At 45.2% G+C, this 23,697-nt stretch overlaps 1 protein-coding gene across 2 annotated transcripts in view; it reads right to left on the bottom strand.

Moving 5' to 3' along the window:
• LOC126163026 (juvenile hormone acid O-methyltransferase-like) overlaps positions 1 to 23,697 on the bottom strand; it is an 84,746-nt gene that overhangs the window by 15,712 nt on the left and 45,337 nt on the right. For both annotated transcript variants that reach the window (XM_049919894.1, XM_049919895.1), the window contains one exon: positions 17,378 to 17,507. In XM_049919894.1, the coding sequence (XP_049775851.1) occupies positions 17,378 to 17,507 (130 nt within the window). The remainder of the gene's footprint in view (positions 1 to 17,377; positions 17,508 to 23,697) is intronic.

Here is a 23,697-nt window from a genome sequence, read left to right as displayed (position 1 = left end):
GTAATTATCCTGTACAATGTTACATCTGATCTTTTGTGATTTTGATGGGGTCATTTTCCGAATCCTTCCAGCCAGATTGAAATCAGTATTTTAAGAGCGGAGTGCGAGTAGCAGCTGAAGCTGTTTAGGTTTGAAATGCTTGTCGTATAAACAGTGACGGTATTTGTGTGCTTTGCTGCTTCTTAATTACTGAATACAAACCATGTGCATACTAGCATCTAATAAATTGGAATGAACAATTATGAAACTACATTAACATCGAAACGGCAGAGTCTTGGTACTAGACGTGCAGTCACAACTCTCAAGAGTCCCATGTTTCTCTTTATGTGTTTCTCCCACTCCCCCACCCTCCCTCCTCTCCAACTAAATAATTTCCTAAATTTGTGACCGATAATGTCGTTTCAAATATGGGACTTGGCGTGGGCAGAAGACTACATTGTGTTGGATGAGCTTGTTAAGGTTGCTTCAGATTCCTTTCATCAGGAATCTGGAACATGTCAGCTGCTGTTTGGCTAAGGACAGAACTGAGTAGTTTTAACTGTTACTAAATTGAAAATTAATTGAATTATATTGACAATTTTCATGTTAGGTCCGTCTGTGCATAAGCGAATCAAACGAATTTGATCATGATATACATGTACCGCCTACTATTTTACTTTACATATTAGACACTGTAAACTGAGCTTAGAAACAGCTGTGGCACATTCTGATTCTCTATAACGTAACAATAGTCCAAATTTCTGCTTACAGTGTTCATAGGTGCTGCTCTGTACGTGTTCTTGTTCTGGTTTTATAGCGATTCTTCTGCTTTCTGACATTCCAATTTTCATTGGTGCAGCACTGTGAATATGGACGTTCATTTACTTCGTTTTATGCTTTGAATGTTTTTGCCAAATACTGAGCATACATACTACAACAGACACAACAAATCGCATTAGGGGCAATCACACATAGGAGCCAGTATTCAAACAATGAAGCAAAAGATAATAATCAGTAACTTCACAATAACTAAGACAGACAAAGTATACGTAACATTATTCATTAATAAAGAACAATCAACACAAAAACAAAGGAATACATAAATACCAACATCATACGACCATTGAAATCGGACTCAATAACACCACTCCAGGCAAATGTGAGAAAGACTTTTCAAAAATTCAACATGCACACTCAGACAGACAGAAATACTATGTAACTCAGAAGGACCCACAAGAACCAATACTCTACAGCCAAACAAAAGTAGCTAAATACAACATACCCATAAACTAGATATAAATTTCAGAAAAGCTCCAACGTACCACCTGACAAAATGTTTCCAATAAGTGCTCACAAAACATTAAAAACAGAAACTAATAAGCCGTGAAAAAGCAGAGATAACCTAATAGAACATATGTACAACATGTATACACCACACACAGGATTACTGATCTCATTTGACATTGAAAACATGTACACTTCCTTCCTCATCATGAACACAATCGAAATGATAGAGCTAAGTGTCACATTACACGGCAGCCACATTTCTGTAGTGTCAGGAATAAGAATTAAGCTCTAAATGATCACTTGACAAAACTACTTCAAGTATGAAGACGAATATTATCTGCAATTGGATTTGCTACCAATGGATCCCCAATATCAAGAATCTTAGCTAACATTTTATCCCTCATTTCGTAAACCAAATATTTGAAAAAACAGTGACTGAAAAAAGATTTAAAATCACGTATTGGCCCAGATATGTGGACGGTGTAATTTACCTGGAAAATGAGCCGAAAGGAAAAACAGATGAAATCCACTCACATGGAACGCCTTGACCGTGTGGTCGCAAGTTCAATCTTTAGTAATGCTCATTTGAAAGTATTGTATAAACGATTAAGACACAAAATATATTCGCTACCATGTGCGTCAGGAGGGCGATAGAAAATGAGTGTCCAGGAGCATTTTCTATGGGATTTATGTATTACACATCACAACATGAACATCGTCGACGTTCAAGAAATGTTCAAAACAAACCATTAACTTGCCCCATGAACCGAAAGAAAAATAGCACTCCAGAGTGATCACAAAGGCTCGCACCATTAAGATCGAAGTCGAACTCCTTGGGAGTTACAAACCGTGCGTTTCAGATGCAGACGCGATTTGTGGCTCCCTGTCCGGCAGCAGAAAGTGTCATCACATCTGTCTCTATGCTGTTCATGTTTGGAACACAACCTACGACCAGCTTAGAGACATAAGTGATGACACTTTCTGCAGGATCTGGCCATCATTTTACAGAACAATGCTCAAGCACTTACAGTGCAAGCTGTTACTGATTTGTTTGACTGACGGGGTAATAAGTGCTATACCACCTACTGCACTCCCCTGACTTAAGCCCTCGTAAGTTCAACTCGATTTCTAAACTGAAGGAAACACTTCGCTTCAGAACTGCTACAAATTCATCGGGCAATAGACCGCGCCGCTCGAACTGTCAACACAACTGGCACTGCTAAGAGTATTCTACGACTTCCACGTCGCTGGCAGTGGGCTGTACACAATGCTAGTGACTACTTTGAAGGTCAGGAAGCCGGCCGGTGTGGCCAAGCGGTTCTAGGCGCTTCAGTCTGGAACTGCGCGACCGCTACGGTCACAGGTTCGAATCCTGCCTCGGGCATGGACGTGTGTGATGTCCTTAGGTTGGTTAGGTTTAAGTAGTTCTAAGTTCTAGGGGACTGATGACCTCAGATGTTAAGTCCCATAGTGCTCAGAGTCATTTGAACCATTTTGAAAGTCAGTAATACTTTGAAACACGTATATGTTTTGTGCGAGCTGTAAATAAACAGTTGCCAATATTAAAGTTCCAACCCTTGAATTTTAATATTTTTCACAGTATTTTCCCAATACCTAAATTATTTCAGATCTATCTTTCTGACAACGTACTGAAATGCTTTTGGAACAGATGTTGTCTGGACTATTTTCAATTTAATTTATAACGCTATGCTTTTCATGACGTACACCTCGAATAAGTATTTATAATTCTATCAGTTAAAGTGAAAATACAGCAAATCTGAAAAATGTGCATGCAAACGACATTTCAATACGAATCCAAAAATCTAACGTAAATGCAGTAAGTAAAAATCACACTTTACTATCGTAGTAAATGCAGTAAGTAAAAATCACACTTTACTATCGTATGAAATGAAATGGTTTTAGATCAGGAGCCAAACCAACATTTTCAGTAAGTACGATTGCAGACCGTTCTTAAGTGAATAAAACGAAATGCGTATGGTAAAAGAAATAGGAAATTTTTTGGAGTAGCAAAGACGGATTTGAAATACTTTAAATAAGTAAATAACAGCTACGACACAAAGGCGACAAAAATGAAAAACTGAGTAAATGATTATAAAGCTGCCACCTCAATCCATTCGAGGGATGAAAGACGACACAGGAAAAAAATGGAGATCTGACACTATCGTCTATGTGTCAGCAATGACATCTACTTCCAAAATGTTCTGTAACTCATTGGAATGTTCACACTCAATGCGAGGAGTGAGTACATTGAAGCTACTTGAGCCTTTTAACGTTAGGCAGAGATAACATAGGTAAGCGTATTTCGTTGTTATCTGTGCCTAACATAAAACTATATGTCAAAATCTTGTCCTTGAAAATGGCTTACTGACGAAATCGCAATCGTAAAACAAAATTCTGACAGACGAAGGCAAGATGACAACTTTTAAAAAATCGGATGTGTTATTCGAAAATAATACCAACCTGTGTATCAATGCACATAATGAAGTTGATTTAAAGTAAAAGTTAGTGTTATAATACAAGAAGTTACAAGATAATTTAAGACAACCATTAAATTACAGAAACATCATTGGTCAACATAACACATAAAGACAACATAATCATGGATTTGTAATACTGAGCAGACATCTTTTGTAACGTTTTATGGATATGTTGTTAGAAGATCATATAAGATGGTAAAATCGCGATGAGCTACCGAAAATGATTGAGAGATTATTGATGTAATAAAATATGTTTAATGATTAGTGTAGTACTGAAACACAATTGTTTCCTTGCTACTCAAACACGTTTTATATGTTACAAACTCCTGAGATATAAAGCAGAAAGACAGTCGCACAAAAAACATTTAAATTTCAAAAATTAGCACTAATGATAATGATGGGTGTAACCAACAGGTAACAGCGCAGAATGTTTATGTATATTTTCTGGTAACACATAATTAATTTTCGGACTTTAACAGCGAGGATCTAATTTATGAAACTAGCAGGGAGATACTTCCGTAAATGACTGTGTAGAATAACCAGGTATCAGAAAAACAGCCTAAAATAATAGCTTCTATATCTACATCATACTCCGCAAGCCACATAATGGTGTGTGGCGGAGGGTACTATCGGTACCACTATCTGATCCCTCCAACCCTGTTCCACTCGCGAATAGTGCGTGGGAAGAACGATTGTCGGTAAGCTTCTGTATTGGTTCTAATTTCTCTAAATTTCTCCTAGTGGTCAATACGCGAGATATATGTGGGGAGAAGTAATATTTGTCTGACTCCTCCTGAAAAATGCTGTCCCGAAATTTTAATAGTAAATCTCTCCGTGATGGACAACCTCTCTCTTGTAACGTCCGCCAGTGGAGTTTGCTTAGCATCTCCGTAACGCGCTCTCGCCAACTGAACGATCCCGTGACGAAACGCGCCGCTCTTCGTTGGATCTTCTCTATCTCCTCTATCAATCCTACATTATACGCATCCCAGATAGATGATCAGTACTCAAGAATCGGGCGAACAAGCGCCTCATAAGCCACTTCTTTCGTGGATGAGTTACATTTCCTTACGACTATTCCGATGAATCTGACTATTGTGTCTCATTTTCCCGCTATCTGTTTCATATAGTCATTCCACTTAAGGTCGTTCTGGATGGTTACGCCTGGATATTTTAAAGCGGACGTTGTCTCCAGCTGTTTGCCATCAATAGTGTAGCTGTACAGTAATGGATTTCTTTTCCTATGTATGCGCAACATGTTGCATTTATTTACGTTCGGGGTCAACTGCCAGAGCCTGCACCATTCATCAATTCTCTGCAGGTCGTTCTGCAAATTCTTACTATCTTCTGGCGTTCCAACTTTGGTATAAACAACTGCATCATCTGCGAATGGCCTTGAAGAGCATCCGACGCTTTCTACTAGATCGTTTACATATATTGTGAACAGCAACGGACCTATCACACTTCCCTGTGGTACTCCGGATATTACCTTTACATGTGTCGATTTAGTTCCGTTTAGAGCGACGTGTTGAGATCTGTCTGCAAGAAAGTCTTGAATCCAATCGCAGGGCTGCTCCGATACTCCGTAACCTCTATTTTTTTCATTAAACGGCAAGGCGGGACGGTGTCAAGTGCCTTACTGAAATCAAGGAACACGTCATCAGCCTGTGGAACTCATGGAGGAAAAGAGCGAGCTTTCGCAGGGTCTCTGTTTGCGGAATCCATGTTGATTTTTTTAGAGGAGCTGTTCATTTTCCAAGAGCGTCATAATTGTTGAGAATAAAACATGTTCCATAATTCTGCAACAGATTGACGTCAACGATATAGGTCTATAATTGTGTGGATCTGTCTTATGGCCCTTTCTTAAAAGCGGGAATGACCTGCGCTTTTTTCCAGTCGTTAGGTACCTTTCGTTGCTCAAGCGATCTACGATAAATAACTACTAGAAGCGGAGCAAGCTCTTTCGCATAATCTTTATAGAATCTTGTAGGTAATCTGGTCCTGAAACCTTTCCGCTACGATAAATAACTGCTAGAAGCGGAGCAAGCTCTTTCGCATAATCTTTATAGAATCTTATAGGTAATCTGGTCCTGAAACCTTTCCGCGATTGTACATCTACATCTACATGATTACTCTGCAATTCACATTTAAGTCCTTGGCAGAGGGTTCATCGAACCACAATCATACTATCTCTCTACCATTCCACTCCCGAACAGCGCGCGGGAAAAAACGAACATCTAAACCTTTCTGTTCGAGCTCTGATTTCTCTTACACTCCTGGAAATGGAAAAAAGAACACATTGACACCGGTGTGTCAGACCCACCATACTTGCTCCGGACACTGCGAGAGGGCTGTACAAGCAATGATCACACGCACGGCACAGCAGACACACCAGGAACCGCGGTGTTGGTCGTCGAATGGCGCTAGCTGCGCAGCATTTGTGCACCGCCGCCGTCAGTGTCAGCCAGTTTGCCGTGGCATACGGAGCTCCATCGCAGTCTTTAACACTGGTAGCATGCCGCGACAGCGTGGACGTGAACCGTATGTGCAGTTGACGGACTTTGAGCGAGGGCGTATAGTGGGCATGCGGGAGGCCGGGTGGACGTACCGCCGAATTGCTCAACACGTGGGGCGTGAGGTCTCCACAGTACATCGATGTTGTCGCCAGTGGTCGGCGGAAGGTGCACGTGCCCGTCGACCTGGGACCGCACCGCAGAGACGCACGGATGCATGCCAAGACCGTAGGATCCTACGCAGTGCCGTAGGGGACCGCACCGCCACTTCCCAGCAAATTAGGGACACTGTTGCTCCTGGGGTATCGGCGAGGACCATTCGCTACCGTCTCCATGAAGCTGGGCTACGGTCCCGCACACCGTTAGGCCGTCTTCCGCTCACATCCCAACATCGTGCAGCCCGCCTCCAGTGGCGTCGCGACAGGCGTGAATGGAGGGTCGAATGGAGACGTGTCGTCTTCAGCGATGAGAGTCGCTTCTGCCTTGGTGCCAATGATGGTCGTATGCGTGTTTGGCGCCGTGCAGGTGAGCGCCACAATCAGGACTGCATACGACCGAGGCACACAGGGCCAACACCCGGCATCATGGTGTGGGGAGCGATCTCCTACACTGGCCGTACACCACTGGTGATCGTCGAGGGGACACTGAATAGTGCACGGTACATCCAAACCGTCATCGAACCCATCGTTCTACCATTCCTAGACCGGCAAGGGAACTTGCTGTTCCAACAGGACAATGCACGTCCGCATGTATCCCGTGCCACCCAACGTGCTCTAGAAGGTGTAAGTCAACTACCCTGGCCAGCAAGATCTGCGGATCTGTCCCCCATTGAGCATGTTTGGGACTGGATGAAGCGTCGTCTCACGCGGTCTGCACGTCCAGCACGAACGCTGGTCCAATTGAGGCGCCAGGTGGAAATGGCATGGCAAGCCGTTCCACAGGACTACATCCAGCATCTCTACGATCGTCTCCATGGGAGAATAGCAGCCTGCATTGCTGCGAAAGGTGGATATACACTGTACTAGTGCCGACATTGTGCATGCTCTGTTGCCTGTGTCTATGTGCTTGTGGTTCTGTCAGTGTGATCATGTGATGTATCTGACCCCAGGAATGTGTCAATAAAGTTTCCCCTTCCTGGGACAATGAATTCACGGTGTTCTTATTTCAATTTCCAGGCGTGTATTTTATTTTGATGATCATTCCTACCGATGTAGGTTGGACTCAACAAGATATTTTCAATTCCGCGATCGGCTATCTCAATATCTGCCATTTCAACGTTCGCACGACGGTTGGAAGCAGGGATCGTGTTACGATCTTCCGCGGTGAAACAACTTCGGAAGATCGAATTCAGTATTTTTGCCTTCTCTCTGTTATCTTCCGTTTCGGTGCCGGTGTGGTCGCTGAGAGAATGAGTAGATGATTTTGACCCACTTACAGATTTTACATACGACCAAAACCTCTCAGGGTTTTTGCTCAGGTTTGTTGACAACGTCTTACTTTCAAAACCATTTAACGCTTCTCTCATTGCTCTCCTTGCGCTCATTTTCACTTCGTTCAACTTTTGTTTGTCAGCTAGGATTTTACTTCTCTTGAATCTGAGACGAAGTACTCTTTGTTTACGTAGCGCTTTTCTAACACGGCTATGAAAGCATAGTGGATCTTTCCCATCCCTTAAAACCTTACGCGGAACAAACTCATCTAGGGCATATTGAACGATGCTTTTGAATTTTTTCGATTGGTTTTCCACATCTTCGTCCTCATCACCGAATATTTGATGCTGACTGCTGATATATTCTGAAATTTGTATCCTGTCACCCTTGCTAAGCAAATATATCTTTCTACCTCTCTTAACGTTCCTTGTAGGACCCTTCGTCATAGGTGCTGTCACAGCCTTATGATCACTGATACCTTCCCCTACATTAACTGATTCGATATGTTCAGGTCTGTTTGTTGCCAGGAGGTCTAAGACGTTACTCTCACGAGATGGTTCTCTAACTATCTGCTCAAGGTAATTTTCGGACAAGACATCCAGAACAACGCCACACGAATTCCTGTCTCTGGCACCAGTTTTGGTGGCATAACACTCCCAATCTATACCTGGCAAGTTGAAGTCACCCCCTATTACAACGGCATGATCAGGGAAATTACTAATGATATTCTGCAAGCTCTGTCTGAAACGCTCTACAACTACAGATCTTGACCCAGGTGATGTATAAAAGCATCCGATCACCATTTTTGACCGTTCTTTGCTACTCAGTTTCAGCCAGATTAATTCACGTTTGGAATCAGTGATAACCTCGTTAGATTTTATCGAATTTTTTACTGCAATAAACACGCCGCCACCATTGGTGACTAACCTATCCTTACGACAAACATTCCAGTCTGAATTTGGGATTACGTTGTCACTGACCTCTGGCTTCAACCACCTTTCTGTTCCCAATACTATCTGTGCATTATAACCTTCAATAAGCGATACTAATCCTGGGACTTTTCCTTGGATGCTCCTGCAGTTTACTAAAATCATATTAATCTTTTCTATCTCTGATCTGCGACGACCAACATTCTCTGAGGTCGCTGTGGCTGATTTAACTGGCAAATCGTGTTTGTTCCCAGGGGGGGGGGGTCATCTAACCTAAAAGGGCCCGATGTGCATGCCACACGTACTGCGCTACCCTAGTAGCAGCTTCCTGAGTGTAGTGCACGCCTGACTTGTTAAGGGGAACCCTTCAATGCAGCACCTGACGGCGAAGGTCGAGAAATTCGCATCCGATACCGTCGCAGAGCCGTCTGAGTCTCTGGTTTAGACCTTCCACTCTGCTCCAAACCAGAGGACCGTGATCAACCCTAGGTACGATGCTACAAATAGGCAGATTAGCTTGCACTTCTACGGTCAATGAAAAAAAAAATACAAGAAAATTACTTTCATTAAGAATTTATAGAAATAGTTGCTTCTAATAAATTCTATTGCATTAATGTACATTTGCTTACTAATTAATTTGTAGGGTGATATAATTAAACTTCCAAACCGCTGTAGAAATAACACCCTGGCGTTGTAAGCATCATAATTTAATAGTGGTCGCTACAAAAATGGTTCAAATGGCTCTGAGCACTACGGGACTTAACATCTGTGGTCATCAGTCCCCTAGAACTTAGAACTAATTAAACCTAACTAACCTAAGGGCATCACACACATCCATGCCCGAGGCAGGATTCGAACCTGCGACCGTAGCAGTCGCGCGGTTCCGGACTGAGCGCCTAGAACCGGTAGACCACCGCGGCCGGCAGTGGTCGCTACAAATGACAATCATACAACAATGCCTAAGGTGTACGTTTGACATTAAAGAAACTGTACTACTCAGCGTGCTTGGGTGTACAGGTGCGATACTGTTAGTTACGTAAGCCCATCCACCAAGGCAAGGTCATATCACATCGGATGGGAAAATCGGTTTTTAGGCCACGAGGGGTACCCGCGAGGTCTAAGGCGCCTTATCCCGGTCCGCGCGGCTTCCCCCCCCCCACCCCCCACCATCTGAGGTTCGAGTCCTCCCTAGGGGCCCGCATCTCGTGGTCGTGCGGTAGCGTTCTCGCTTCCCACGCCCGGGTTCCCGGGTTCGATTCCCGGCGGGGTCAGGGATTTTCTCTGCCTCGTGTTGGCTGGGTGTTGTGTGCTGTCCTTAGGTTAGTTAGGTTTAAGTAGTTCTAAGTTCTAGGGGACTTATGACCACAGCAGTTGAGTCCCATAGTGCTCAGAGCCATTTGAACCATTTGAACCATCCTCCCTAGGGCATGGGTGTGTGTGTTGTCCTTAGCGTAAGTTCGGTTTAAGTTAGATTAAGTAGAGGATAAGCTTAGGGACCGATGACCTACGCAGTTTTGCCGGCCGGAGTGGCCGTGCGGTTCTAGGCGCTACAGTCTGGAACCGCGTGACCGCTACGGTCGCTGGTTCGAATCCTGCCTCGGGCATGGATGTGTGTGATGTCCTTAGGTTAGTTAGGTTTAAGTAGTTCTAAGTTATAGGGAACTGATGACCACAGCAGTTAAGTCCCATAGTGCTCAGAGCCATTTGGACCATTTGAACCTACGCAGTTTGGTTCCATAAGACCTTACTACAAATTTCCTAAAAAAATTTAATTGTCGTGAGGTCAAAAACCGCATACAAAGAATCACTCACATGGTTTTTAATTGTCCTGAGGCCAAAAATACCATAAAAAGCATCAATCAAAACCATATAGGGTTATTAATTTCCGTGTGACTGGCGCAAAACATGATCAGTATGCTGTCCACCGTTTTGTGCATCAAGTTGAAGCCGAGAAATATCATGTTCCACAACTGGTCGAGGTGTTTCCGTGGTCACGTTCAGAAAGTGTTGCGCAATGCATGCCTTCAATACAGCTAAGTTTACAATCGTAACACAGAACCTTTCTGATAGTCCCACAACCGGAAGTCACACTGATTATGATCAGGAGGTCGGGACGGCCAGGCTGATAGGAAATGGCGGCTGATAATTCTAGCATTCCCGAAATGGCGCTTCAGCAGCTGTTTACCTGGATTTTCAATGTTTGGAGGTGCGCTATCTTGCATAAAAATGATCCCATCGATACATCCACGTTGTTGGAGAGCTAAAATGACGTGGTTGCGCAAAACACACTCATAGCGCTTACCAGTGATGGTACAGCTAACAGGGCCGGAGGCAACTGTCTCTTCGGAAAAATATGGCCCTATGATAAATGATGCCGTAAACACGCACCACAAAGTGACCTTTCCAGGATGAAGTGGTATTGCAACCAGAACCACTTCATCCTGAAAAGGTCACTTTGCGTGTGGATTTTCCGTTTTCCATATTCGACAATTCTGTGTATTGACATATCCTGGCAGATGGAAGTGGACTGTCCACAAAATCTTCCACGGCCAATCATTGTCCACTTTCATGAGGGCAAAAAATTCTAAAGCAGAGGTCTGTCTTACTGACAGGTCAAAAGGAAGCAACTCGTACACAGGGATAATTTTGACTGGATAGCAAAGAAGGATGTTTCGTAGAATTTTACCCACAGTGCTCACGGGTATGTCCAGCGTTCGGGCCATTCTCCGTGCACTACACGTTTGCACACCACCACTCGTCTCCTCCTGCATTGCTGTGGCCACTGCTTCCGCTGACGTCGAATCAGTTCGTTTCCTCCCTCTACCAGGTTCCACACCAAAAGAACTCGTCTTTTCGAATTTCTGAATCATTTTCTCCTGACCCACTGCAGTCATCGAACCAACGCCTTTTTTCAAACTCTCCAATGTCCGGAACTTCTGCAGAGCGACGTGTGAACAGTCATCATTCTTGTAGTACAGCTTTACAAGCAAGGCGCGATGTTACATTGACACAGTCTTGGCGAACGTCGCAGACGCGAAAGGAGAAAAGGCCGTGTACTTGGCCACACTATTTTTTTCTTTGGCCATACGTTTTCCCCCTTCACCGATAATATTCCGTTGCAATTTGACATCAATCTGACCAGTTATGTTATTTCTACAGTGTACTGAAAGTTTAACTTTAACTATAATAACCCTATATATAATAGTCAGCTGCTTTTTGCTACGTTGACTAAGCGTCTTATATAAGAGTGTTTCTATTAATCTTCTTCTGTTTTTATTTCTGCTGTATCTTCACCAGTACAGTTTTCTCAAATAAATCTGTTGAAGAACTCGAAAGTAATGTATAAAATGATGTTAGGATAGCACTGTGAAACTGGGTACTGTACAAGGGAAGTCATAAAGTAAAGAGAGTTTTCTAACTTTTTGCCGTAGAGCTTGGTAACACTGATAGTATCCAATGCTGAAATATTGTCATCTGCAGCAATTCTACACAAGGTGTCTTTCTTATTTCCGCGTTAGTCGTTGTATTGTAGTAGACCGTGAAACATGGCAGTTCCATTGTCGATCTGCACCAAGGAAATGAGGGCAGCCATTAGCTTTTTGTTTGCGGAAGGTGTTAAACCTGCGGAAATTATTCGTCGAATGCAAGCGAAGAAGGGTGATAGCTGTTTATCGCGAAGCAAGATCTATGAATGTATAAAGCGCTTCAATCGGGGACGAACTAACCTGTGTGACGAGGAAAGATCGTGCAGGCCATTGACGTCAACAACTGAGTACAATTTGGAAGTAGGCGAGGGTACGGTGATGGAAAACAGATGAATTACAGTGGACAAAATCGCCAATACTTTACACATCAGTCATGTTTTAGCGTATTGCATCTTACACGACAGGTTAGATTTTCGGAAAGTGTGTGCAAAGTGGATACCGACAGAATTGTCAGCGCAGCTTAGGCGCAAAAGATGGACGTATGTCTTAAACCTCTGGCCCATAATCATAGCGAGGGAGATGGATTTTTTCGGCAAATCGTTACTGCAGACGATACAAGGGTGAATCATCACAAACCGGAGAGTAAGGCTGCGAGCATCGTTCGGAAACACCCATCATCAACAGAAGTTAAGAAATTTAAACATCAACCATCAGCTGCTAAGATTATGCTAACTGTACTCTGGGACATGGAAGATATGGTAGCTGTTCTTATCACCCCAAGAGGCGAAACTGTGAACAGTGAGAGCTATTGTGATGTGTCGCGAATTACACTGAACCCTGCAAGCAGATCCAAACTTTGCAGAAAACTGGGAAAAGATGTCATCCTGCAGCAACATAATGCTCGGTCACATTCTGCCAAACGGACGACCGAAGCAATAAAGGAGTTGCGATTCGAATTGCTGGAATACCCGCTATACAGTCCAGTCCTGACTACAAGCGATTTCCATATGTTTGAACCACTGAAGAAAGCGCTCAGAGGAAAAAGTTTTTCAACCGATGCAGAAGTCATTGATGCGGTGGAAAATTGGTTAAGGTGCAACCAAAAACCTTTTTTTCCGACGGAATCAAAAACTTGTGAAACGTTGGACGAAGTGCATTGAAGTGCAGGGAGTTTATGTAGAAAAATAATGTATGTTTCAGTTTTCTATCGTTTAGAATAACTATTCCTTTTCTCGAAATTTCCTATACTTTTTGACTGTCTCTCGTATATTATTCTTCTTCTTCTCTTCTTCTTAAGTTGCCAATCCTAAGATTGATTTGCAGCAGCTCTCCATTCAGCGCGATTGTCGGCCAGCCTCTTCAATTCCGTGAAACTTCCGCATCCTAGGTCCTGCATTATCTGGCTTATGTACTTTCTTCTAGGTCTGCCTCTTGCCCTTTTGCCCTCCACAAGGCCTTCCGTTATAGTGTGGAGAAGACTTTCATGTCTCAGAATGTGTCCCATCCATATATCTCTCCTCTTCTTGACCGTCTTCCAAAGAACTGGAACTTCCTCCGCTCTCTGCAGGACTTCTTCATTTGTCATCCTGGCCGTCCATGGAATTTTTAACATCCTTCGCAGACACCACATTTCGAATCCTCCAATCCTTCTTCTTTCGTCCTCTCCAAGTGTCCAGGTTTCGCTGCCGTAGAGAAGCACACTCCCAACAAAGGTCTTTATTAACCGCTTCCTTAACGACAGACTTATCATATTTGATGTGAGGAGTCCTTTCCTTTTATAGAATGCAATCTTTGCCTGATTTATCCTACTTATTACATCTTTCCTACTACGACCATCTGATGTTATTGTGCTTCCCAAGTAGACAAAGTCTTGTATTTCTTTCAGCTTCTCTCCATTCAGCCTTATATTATGCACTGATCAGCCAGAACATTTTGACCACCGACCTACTATCGATATAAACCCGTCCAGGCGATAGCAGCAACAGGCGAGGAATGATTTCGTCAGACACACACACAGTGCATGTAGTATCAGTGAGCGTGCTATCCGTGGGTAGAAGGGGAAGGGACGTGATCTATCTGAGTTTGACTGAGGGCAGATTGTGGTGGCCCAGAAGCTTGGCACGAGCATTTCGCAAACTGCGCGACTTCTCGGGTGTTCGAGGACTGCTGTGGTGCCTTCAACAAGTGGCGAAACCAAGGTGAAACCACGTCCAGACGTCGTGGGGTTGGACGGCCATCCCTCATTACAGGTGTCGGACGTCATAGGCTGCTCAGACTGGTAAAAAAGGACAGGCGGCGAACTGCGGCGGAACTAACATCAGACTATAATGCTGGGCAGAGTACAGGAGTGTCTGAGTACACAGTGCACCGAACACTTGTAACAATGGGCCTTCGCAGCCGACGACCCATGTATGTGTCAGTGTTAGCAACACGACATTGCCAACTACGACTGAAATGGGCACGTGACGATCGGTACTAGACATCTGCGCAGTGTCAAAGCGTTGCACGTTCTGATGAGCCCGATACCTTCATCATGCCGATGGGAGCGCGCGAATCTGCTGTCTTCCAGGGGAACAGCTCCTTGCCACCTGCATTTCTGGACGGCTGGCGGCGGCTCCATTATGCTCTGGGGAACATTCAGGTGGGCATCATGGCTCGAGCCATGGCGACCAAGGAGTATCGTGCACTGGTTGGAGACGCGAACATTCAGCTGGGCACCAATGGGTGCAGTGGAGCTCGGGGTATCACGCACTGGTTGGAGACGCGAACATTCAGCTGGGCATCAATGGGTGCAGTGGAGCTCGTCATGGCTCGAGCCATGGCGACCAAGGAGTATCGCGCACTCGTTGGAGACGCGAACATTCAGCTGGGCATCAATAGGTGCAGTGGAGCTCGTCATGGCTCGAGCCATGACGACCAAGGAGTATCGCGCATTGGTTGGAGACGCGAACATTCAGCTGGGCATCAATGGGTGCAGTGGAGCTGGTCATGGCTCGAGCCATGACGACCAAGGAGTATCGCGCACTGGTTGGAGACACGAACATTCAGCTGGTTACCAATGGGTGCAGTGGAGCTCGTCATGGCTCGAGCCATGACGACCAAGGAGTATCGCGCACTCGTTGGAGACGCGAATATTCAGCTGGGCACCAATGGGTGCAGTGGAGCTCGTCATGGCTCGAGCCATGACGACCAAGGAGTATCGCGCACTGGTTGGAGACGCGAATATTCAGCTGGGCATCAATGTGTGCAGTGGAGCTCGTTATGGCTCGAGCCATGACGAGCAAGGAGTATCGCGCACTGGTTGGAGACTACGTACACCCCTTCATGGAGAACATGTTTCCCGACGTCAGCGGCATTTTTAGCAAGGTAATGCGCCGTGTCACGAGGCCAGGAGTCTGATGGAATGGTTCAAGGAACACAGTGGTGAGTTCCTATTCATGTACTGGCTTCCAGACTTGCCAGATATAAACCATATATAACACATCTCGGATGTGATTGAACGAAGTGTCAGAGCTAATCATCCATCTTCCAGAAATTTACGGGAATTAGATGACTTGTGTGTGCAGATTGGTGCCATCTCCCTCCAGCGACCCACCAAGGCCTCACTGCTTCCAAGCATACACGCGTCGCCGCTGTTATCCGTCGCAAATGTGGACGTACCACCTATTGGGTAGGTGGTCATAATATCGTGGCTGATCAGTGTAGATGTACACTCCTGGAAATGGAAAAAAGAACACATTGACACCGGTGTGTCACACCCACCATACTTGCTCCGGACACTGCGAGAGGGCTTTACAAGCAATGATCACACGCACGGCACAGCGGACACACCAGGAACCGCGGTGTTGGCCGTCGAATGGCGCTAGCTGCGCAGCATTTGTGCACCGCCGCCGTCAGTGTCAGCCAGTTTGCCGTGGCATACGGAGCTCCATCGCAGTCTTTAACACTGGTAGCATGCCGCTACAGCGTGGACGTGAACCGTATGTGCAGTTGACGGACTTTGAGCGAGGGCGTATAGTGGGCATGCGGGAGGCCGGGTGGACGTACCGCCGAATTGCTCAACACGTGGGGCGTGAGGTCTCCACAGTACATCGATGTTGTCGCCAGTTGTCGGCGGAAGGTGCACGTGCCCGTCGACCTGGGACCGGACCGCAGCGACGCACGGATGCACGCCAAGACCGTAGGATCCTACGAAGTGCCGTAGGGGACCGCACCGCCACTTCCCAGCAAATTAGGGACACTGTTGCTCCTGGGGTATCGGCGAGGACCATTCGCAACCGTCTCCATGAAGCTGGGCTACGGTCCCGCACACCGTTAGGCCGTCTTCCGCTCACGCCCCAACATCGTGCAGCCCGCCTCCAGTGGTGTCGCGACAGGCGTGAATGGAGGGACGAATGGAGACGTGTCGTCTTCAGCGATGAGAGTCGCTTCTGCCTTGGTGCCAATGATGGCCGTATGCGTGTTTGGCGCCGTGCAGGTGAGCGCCACAATCAGGACTGCATACGACCGAGGCACACAGGGCCAACACCCGGCATCATGGTGTGGGGAGCGATCTCCTACACTGGCCGTACACCACTGGTGATCGTCGAGGGGACACTGAATAGTGCACGGTACATCCAAACCGTCATCGAACCCATCGTTCTACCATTCCTAGACCGGCAAGGGAACTTGCTGTTCCAACAGGATAATGCACGTCCGCATGTATCCCGTGCCACCCAACGTGCTCTAGAAGGTTTAAGTCAACTACCCTGGCCAGCAAGATCTCCGGATCTGTCCCCCATTGAGCATGTTTGGGACTGGGTGAAGCGTCGTCTCACGCGGTCTGCACGTCCAGCACGAACGCTGGTCCAACTGAGGCGCAAGGTGGAAATGGCATGGCAAGCCGTTCCACAGGACTACATCCAGCATCTCTACGATCGTCTCCATGGGAGAATAGCAGCCTGCATTGCTGCGAAAGGTGGATATACACTGTACTAGTGCCGACATTGTGCATGCTCTGTTGCCTGTGTCTATGTGCCTGTGGTTCTGTCAGTGTGATCATGTGATGTATCTGACCCCAGGAATGTGTCAATAAAGTTTCCCCTTCCTGGGACAATGAATTCACGGTGTTCTTATTTCAATTTCCAGGAGTGTATTTTGATTAGGTTTTTAGTTATTCACAATTTTTATACACTTTTTTTGTAATACGTCCGATTGTTTCTATGTTATGAACATTGCGAAGTTTCCTAAAATATTAGAAAGTTGTAAATGTATAGTCTCAATACACATTCTTCAAAATTTCTTTTACACATCTGAGCTAATTATCAGTGAACTTACTTGCATGTATTTGCTCCACCTGGGATCTTTTCCCACGATATCATGTGCGAGGAAAGGGCTTGTTGCCATCATGACGAATACAGCTTCTCCTCCAGACGCCAGTAGCTTGTACATGTTCAGTATCGCGCGCCTGAAAAAAAAATAAAAAAAATACAGCACTTCTTTTAGTGTAATTGGTGTACACAAATTTCTTATCATTAAATTCAATAATCTTTCCAATTCTCGGGTCCACATTGCATTAAATCTAATCTGTATCTACATCTACACTCTGCAAACCACTGTGGAGTGCACGGCAGAGGGTACTTTCCACTGAAAAATATATTAAGAGATTCTTCCAGTTCCATTCGCGTGTAGAACGCAGGAAGATGGAGTGCTTTCCTGCATCTGTGCGCACGGTAATACTCTACCTGACCATAAATGTCAGGACATTCTAATGTAATGCGGAATCGAACACTAGGTATCATGAGAGGCTGACAAACGGTATTCAGTGGGACGGAGATTATTGTTCTGTCAGTAGAGAAGCGGTAACAGCCCAAAGTGTTGGGCGGGAGAGCTCAGTTACTTCTAACGTAGAATATTCTTTGGATATCAGCTGGGGACATTTCAACCCTTCTAAGGTCGACCAAGTCGACTGTTGATGAGAGTGTGAAGCGGAAACGCGGAGGAACAACCACGGCTAAACAAGAACAGGCAGACCTTATGCACTGACGGACGCGAACTGTCGAGCATCCCAGAGGGTGGTTGCAAAATATCGTATGAAATCAGTGGAAGGAATCACTCCTGAGTTCATAAGTGCTACTACAATTCCAGCTAGCACAACGTCTGTGCGTAGGAAGTTAAAAGGAATGGGGTACAAGGGTCGAACAACTCCTCGCAAGTCACACATTTTTGCAGTCAGTATTAAGTGACGGTTGTGGTGGCGTAATAAGCTGCGCCACTGAACAGTTGATGGCTGGAAGCTATTGATTCCGAGTGACGGTTCACGTGACATCTTGTGACAATTCATGTGTAGTGCCAACAGTGAAGTGCAGATGAGATGGTGTCACGGTATGGCGGTGTTTTACGTGGTCAGAATGCGGTCTCCTTACTGTGCCTAAGAAAACGCTAAGTGGGGAGGGATGCGAATGCATTTTACAGCATTATGTACTGCGTACAGCAGAGGAACAGTTCGGAGACGATGATGGTTTGTATCAGCATGACAATGTGTTCCGTCATAAAACAGCAATTGTGAAGCGACGGTCTGAGGACAGTAACATTCTTGAAATGAAATGGTCGGCCCAGAATCCAGCCCTGAATTCAATGGAACACCTTTAGAATGAGTTAGAACGTTGCTACAGATCTCAGCGTCCAATATAGTTACCTCCTCTGCTTTTGGCTCTTTAGGAAGCAGGGGCTGCCTTTCCTCAGCAGACATTCAGTCACCCCGTTGAAAGTGTTTCCAGCAGAGTTCAGAGCCGTCATAAAGGCGGTCGGTGGACTGACCCCATCTTAATGTTCACTAACATTTGTCCGGATACCTTTGATCAGAGACTGTATATGTACTTTCTATTCGCGTTACCTACGAGAGTGACGTGTAGAAGGTTGCAGTATACTTCTAGATTCCACACTGATTCTTAGAACTTTGCAAACAGACTTTCATGGGGTTGTTTGTTTCTGTTTTCAAACGACTGCCTGTTGACTTTTTTTGCATCCGTGATATTCTCACATGGATCAGACAAACCTGTGACTATTCGTGCTGTTGGTTCTACGTGTTCGGTATGGGTCTCTCAATCTTGAGAAACATTCTATACTATGTAGCACGAGTGCTTTTTAAGCAGTCTTCTATGTAGACTCATTCCATTTTCCCAGTATTCCACCAATGAAGTGAAGTCTATTATCTGCATTGTTGCACTGTCTATGACAGAGGCTCATGTTACCGTTCCCTTTCTTATCCTTACAAATTTTTTCACCCACATGTTTGTATGGGATGACTAATTCCAATCGTGACTCACTGATGCTCAAATAGCAGATACAACATTTGAGCGTTTTGTGAAGTGCACGATTTTACATTTAAAGCAAGTACTCTCGGCATTACATTGAAGTGGCGCCAAGATCTGGGTGCATAACTGTGCAGCTATTTAATTTCAGGTATGAAGCCATTTTTATGCATTGGCTGTATTTTTATTTTAAACAACCATTTTATCGCATTGGAACCGAGTCTTCTACAGGGAAAAAGGACTTCGTGCAACAAACGAGTCGCTTCCACAACTTAAGGTTGTAAGAGTGCAATAAGACTATAGGGGACCTACATAAATCTATTTTTCTTTTATTAATTTGCTATGCTTATTATTTATTGTATTAAATATCGACATTCAAATACTACAAATATATCTGTCTGGACATAAATTTTTCAACGTATATTTACGTATCTTTCCGAAAAGAGAACATATTTCGACTATCGAAACTGAACGATCGAATGAAAGGATCCGTAACGAGGGAACAATGACTTTTAACATGACGGGATGGCTGGTATGTTGGCTCCTATGTGTGAGGAGACGGATAAAATATTTAAATTATGTATACCGCATCATGTGAACAACACAAAGTGCTTATTGAAAGAACTGTGAAACTGAATGAAGTTGGACCTTTATTAAGTGTGCAGGGGCGCGTATCGGTAGCCGCTGCTGAAAAAATCTGTGTACATGATATCAGATTTGATCATTACGGGGACTGTGCAGTTTTGTTTCAGTGACTGCCACCCCAACTAGCGTATCATATCAGTGACACTCACACCCCTATTGCGCGATAACACGAAACGTGATGCCCTTTTTTGCACTTTTTCGATGTCTTCCGTCAATCCTACCTGGTAAGGATCCCACATCGCGCAGCAATATTCCAGCAGAGGACGGACAAGTGTAATGTAGGCTGTCTCTTTAGTGGGTTTGTCGCATCTTCTAAGTGTTCTACCAACAAAGCACAGTCTTTGTTTCGCCTTCCCCACAATATTATCTATGTGGTCTTTCCAATTTAAGTTGCTCATAATTGTAATTCCTAGGTCTTTAGTCGAAATGACAGCCCTTAGATTTGTGCGATTTATCGTATACCCAAAATTTATCGGATTTCTTTCAGTACCCATGTGGATGACCTCGCACTTTTCTTTGTTTAGCGCCAATAACCACTTTTCGCACCATACTGAAATTCTCTCTAGATCATTTTGTAATTGGAACTGATCGTCTGATGATTTTACTAGACGGTAAATTACAGCCTCATCTGCAAACAATCTAAGGGGGCTGTTCAGATTATCACCTAGATCATTTATGTAAATCAGGAACAGCAGAGGGCCTGTGATACTACTTTGCGGAACGCCAGATATCACTTTTGTTCTGCTCGATGATTTACCGTCTATCACTACGAACTGTGACCTCTCTGAGAGGAAATCACGAATCCACACAACTGAGACGATACTCCATATGCACGCAATTTGATTAATAGTCGCTTGTGAGGAACGGTATCAAAAGTCTTCTGGAAACTAGGAATATGGAATCGATGGGACATCCCTTGTCTACAGCACTCATTACTTCATGGGAATAAAGAGCTTGCTGTGTTGCACAAGAACGATATTTTCTGATTCCGTGTTGGTTATGTATCAATAAGTCATTTTCGTCAAGGTGATTCATAATGTTCGGGTACAGTATATGCTCCAAAATCGTACTGCAAATTGAAGTCAGTGATATGGGTCTGTAATTCAATGGATTACTACATTTTCTTTCTTGAATATTGGTGTGACCTGTTCTGCTTTCCAGTCTCTAGGAACAGACCTTCCGTCAAGTGAGCGGATGCATATGATTGCTAAGAAAGGCGCTATTGTTTCTGCATACTCTGAAAGGAACCTGATTGGTATATCATCTGGACCAGAAGACTTGCCTTTCTTAAGTGATTGGAGTTGTTTCGCAAAACCTAAGATATCTACTTTTATGTCAATCATGCTAACAGCTGTTTTGGTTTAGAATTCTGGAATATTTACTTAATCTTCTGTATTTAGTAACTCCGCTTTAGTGGCAGCATCATCGATAACATTTCAATCGCTATCGTGCTTCGAGGGGCCGGCCGAAGTGGCCGTGCGGTTAAAGGCGCTGCAGTCTGGAACCGCAAGGCCGCTACGGTCGCAGGTTCGAATCCTGCCTCTTGCATGGATGTTTGTGATGTCCTTAGGTTAGTTAGGTTTAACTAGTTCTAAGTTCTAGGGGACTAATGACCTCAGCAGTTGAGTCCCATAGTGCTCAGAGCCATTTTTTAGCCAGCGCTTCGAGGGGAGTGGGATGTATGCGGTTTGGAGTGAGGTGACATGATATGTGGCAGTGATATGCTGTTTCACTGATCATAGGCATTTCTGAACGAACAAGGTACGTAATATAGTAAGTAACATTAGAGAATAATTTAAGTCGTAATATATCTTAAATACGGTCTTTGATTTGCAATTTACTGACACTGACCACATCAAAATTCGTCATTTGGAACACGATATGTGACTTTTAAACTGAGTAGCGTACCAAAATCCACCGAGGCATGCGGTAACCGGTTTCGGCCATTGAAATACAAGCTGTGGTGGCGCCACGACTGAAAAGGGGGAGCCTCCAGGTGAGGCGGAAGCGAGGGCGTCTAGAAGATCCTCGAAGCTTCGCATAGCAATAATTCTGGGGGAAACAAAATGTAAGGTGCAGATTTTGTGGGGAGACGTACCATGGGAACAGTTCGCGACTCCGTACCTGGCCCTCAGGGTGGGAAATGCAAAAGTAGTCCACTCAGAAAAATACACTAATCTTCATCAAACGAGCTGGACATAGAAGGACAAGGCGGACTGCAATCATTGTTGGTAGGCAGGTAAATGGTACCAAACGTACAATACGATTACACTTTCAGCCTGGAAAGACCAACATGCATTGTGGTGCATGGTTGGTTGGTTGGTTGGTTTGGGGAAGGAGACGAGACAGCGTGGTCATCGATCTCATCGGATTAGGGAAGGATTGGGAAGGAAGTCGGCCGTGCCCTTTCAGAGGAACCATCCCGGCATTTGCCTGGAGTGATTTAGGGAAATCACGCAAAACCTAAATCAGGATGGCTGGACGCGGGATTGAACCGTCGTCCTCCCGAATGCGAGTCCAGTGTGTGGTGCATGGTCCAAAGACATAATTTTTCGAATCGCATCGAGACCCTATAGTTGCGAACATAAGCATCAGCACGAGTGGCATGGCCTGTACTCAGATGTAGTCCTGTGATGCTCCATCCCACGCCGCTTGCTCCTGAGCGATCAGGTCCTACGTATTGTTGGGTGTAGGTGGAGTCCTGATGGCATACTCCACAATATCCCACACATTCTCCATCGGCCAGAGGCTGGTGATGCGGCTAGCCCTAGCAGAGTATAAAAAATGGTTCAAATGGCTCTGAGCACAATCGGACTTAACATCTGAGGTGATTAGTCCCCTAGAACTTAGAACTACTTAAACCTAACTAACCTAAGGACATCACTCACATTCATGCCCGAGGCAGGATTCGAACCTGCGATCGTAGCGGTCGCGCGGTTCCAGACAGAAGCACCTAAAACCACTCAGCAATTGCGGCCGGCCAAGAGCGTCGAGATGCAGTGTAGAGTGATTCCGGATTGAAGCGCCTAGAACCGCTCGGCCACAGCGGACGGCTACCAGAGTATCCGTAGCTGCAAGGCATGCTCAGGAGGTGGCTGTGGCTGTAGTATGAGGATGAGAGTTGCCTTGTTGAAAGAGAGCATGGCCAAGGGCGTGCACATACAGTCGAACTACCGCTTGCAGGACCACAGCCGTGTACTGTGAACTAGAGACAGTAACGATGAATTGGAACCACAGGAGAATGCTACCCACAGCATCGCACCAGGCTGACAGGACGTGTGATAGGAGACCACAAACTGTGACGTTTTGCACTGCGGCTCCTGGCACAGTCCAGCCACTAAAAAGGACTTGACGCCAGTCTGCAGAGCCCCATGCTCATCGTTGCTGACACCAGGCGCGTCGGGCGCGACACCGTAGGCTTGTGAGCGACGTGCGTTATAACAGTCGGAGTACTGTGAGGCCTTTGTGATGCACCCGCCTGTCAATAGTACTAGCTCTTACGGCACGTTGCATGGTAGGCGGATAGCCCGCCAGATATAACGTGTTATTGCCTTCAGATCTAATCGCGTGTGGTGGACAAACTGTCGGTGCTCCCGGCTTGTATTGCGTGTCCTGATCCTACATGTCATGCATGCATGCCTTCCTGTATCCATTGTCGGCACTGATGGACAACGGTAGGCTCTGTACGACCGTCGTGGT

Source organism: Schistocerca cancellata, chromosome 2, assembly GCF_023864275.1.
Source record: "Schistocerca cancellata isolate TAMUIC-IGC-003103 chromosome 2, iqSchCanc2.1, whole genome shotgun sequence".
Taxonomy (NCBI): domain Eukaryota; kingdom Metazoa; phylum Arthropoda; class Insecta; order Orthoptera; family Acrididae; genus Schistocerca; species Schistocerca cancellata.
This window is presented reverse-complemented; position numbering and strand designations above follow the sequence as displayed.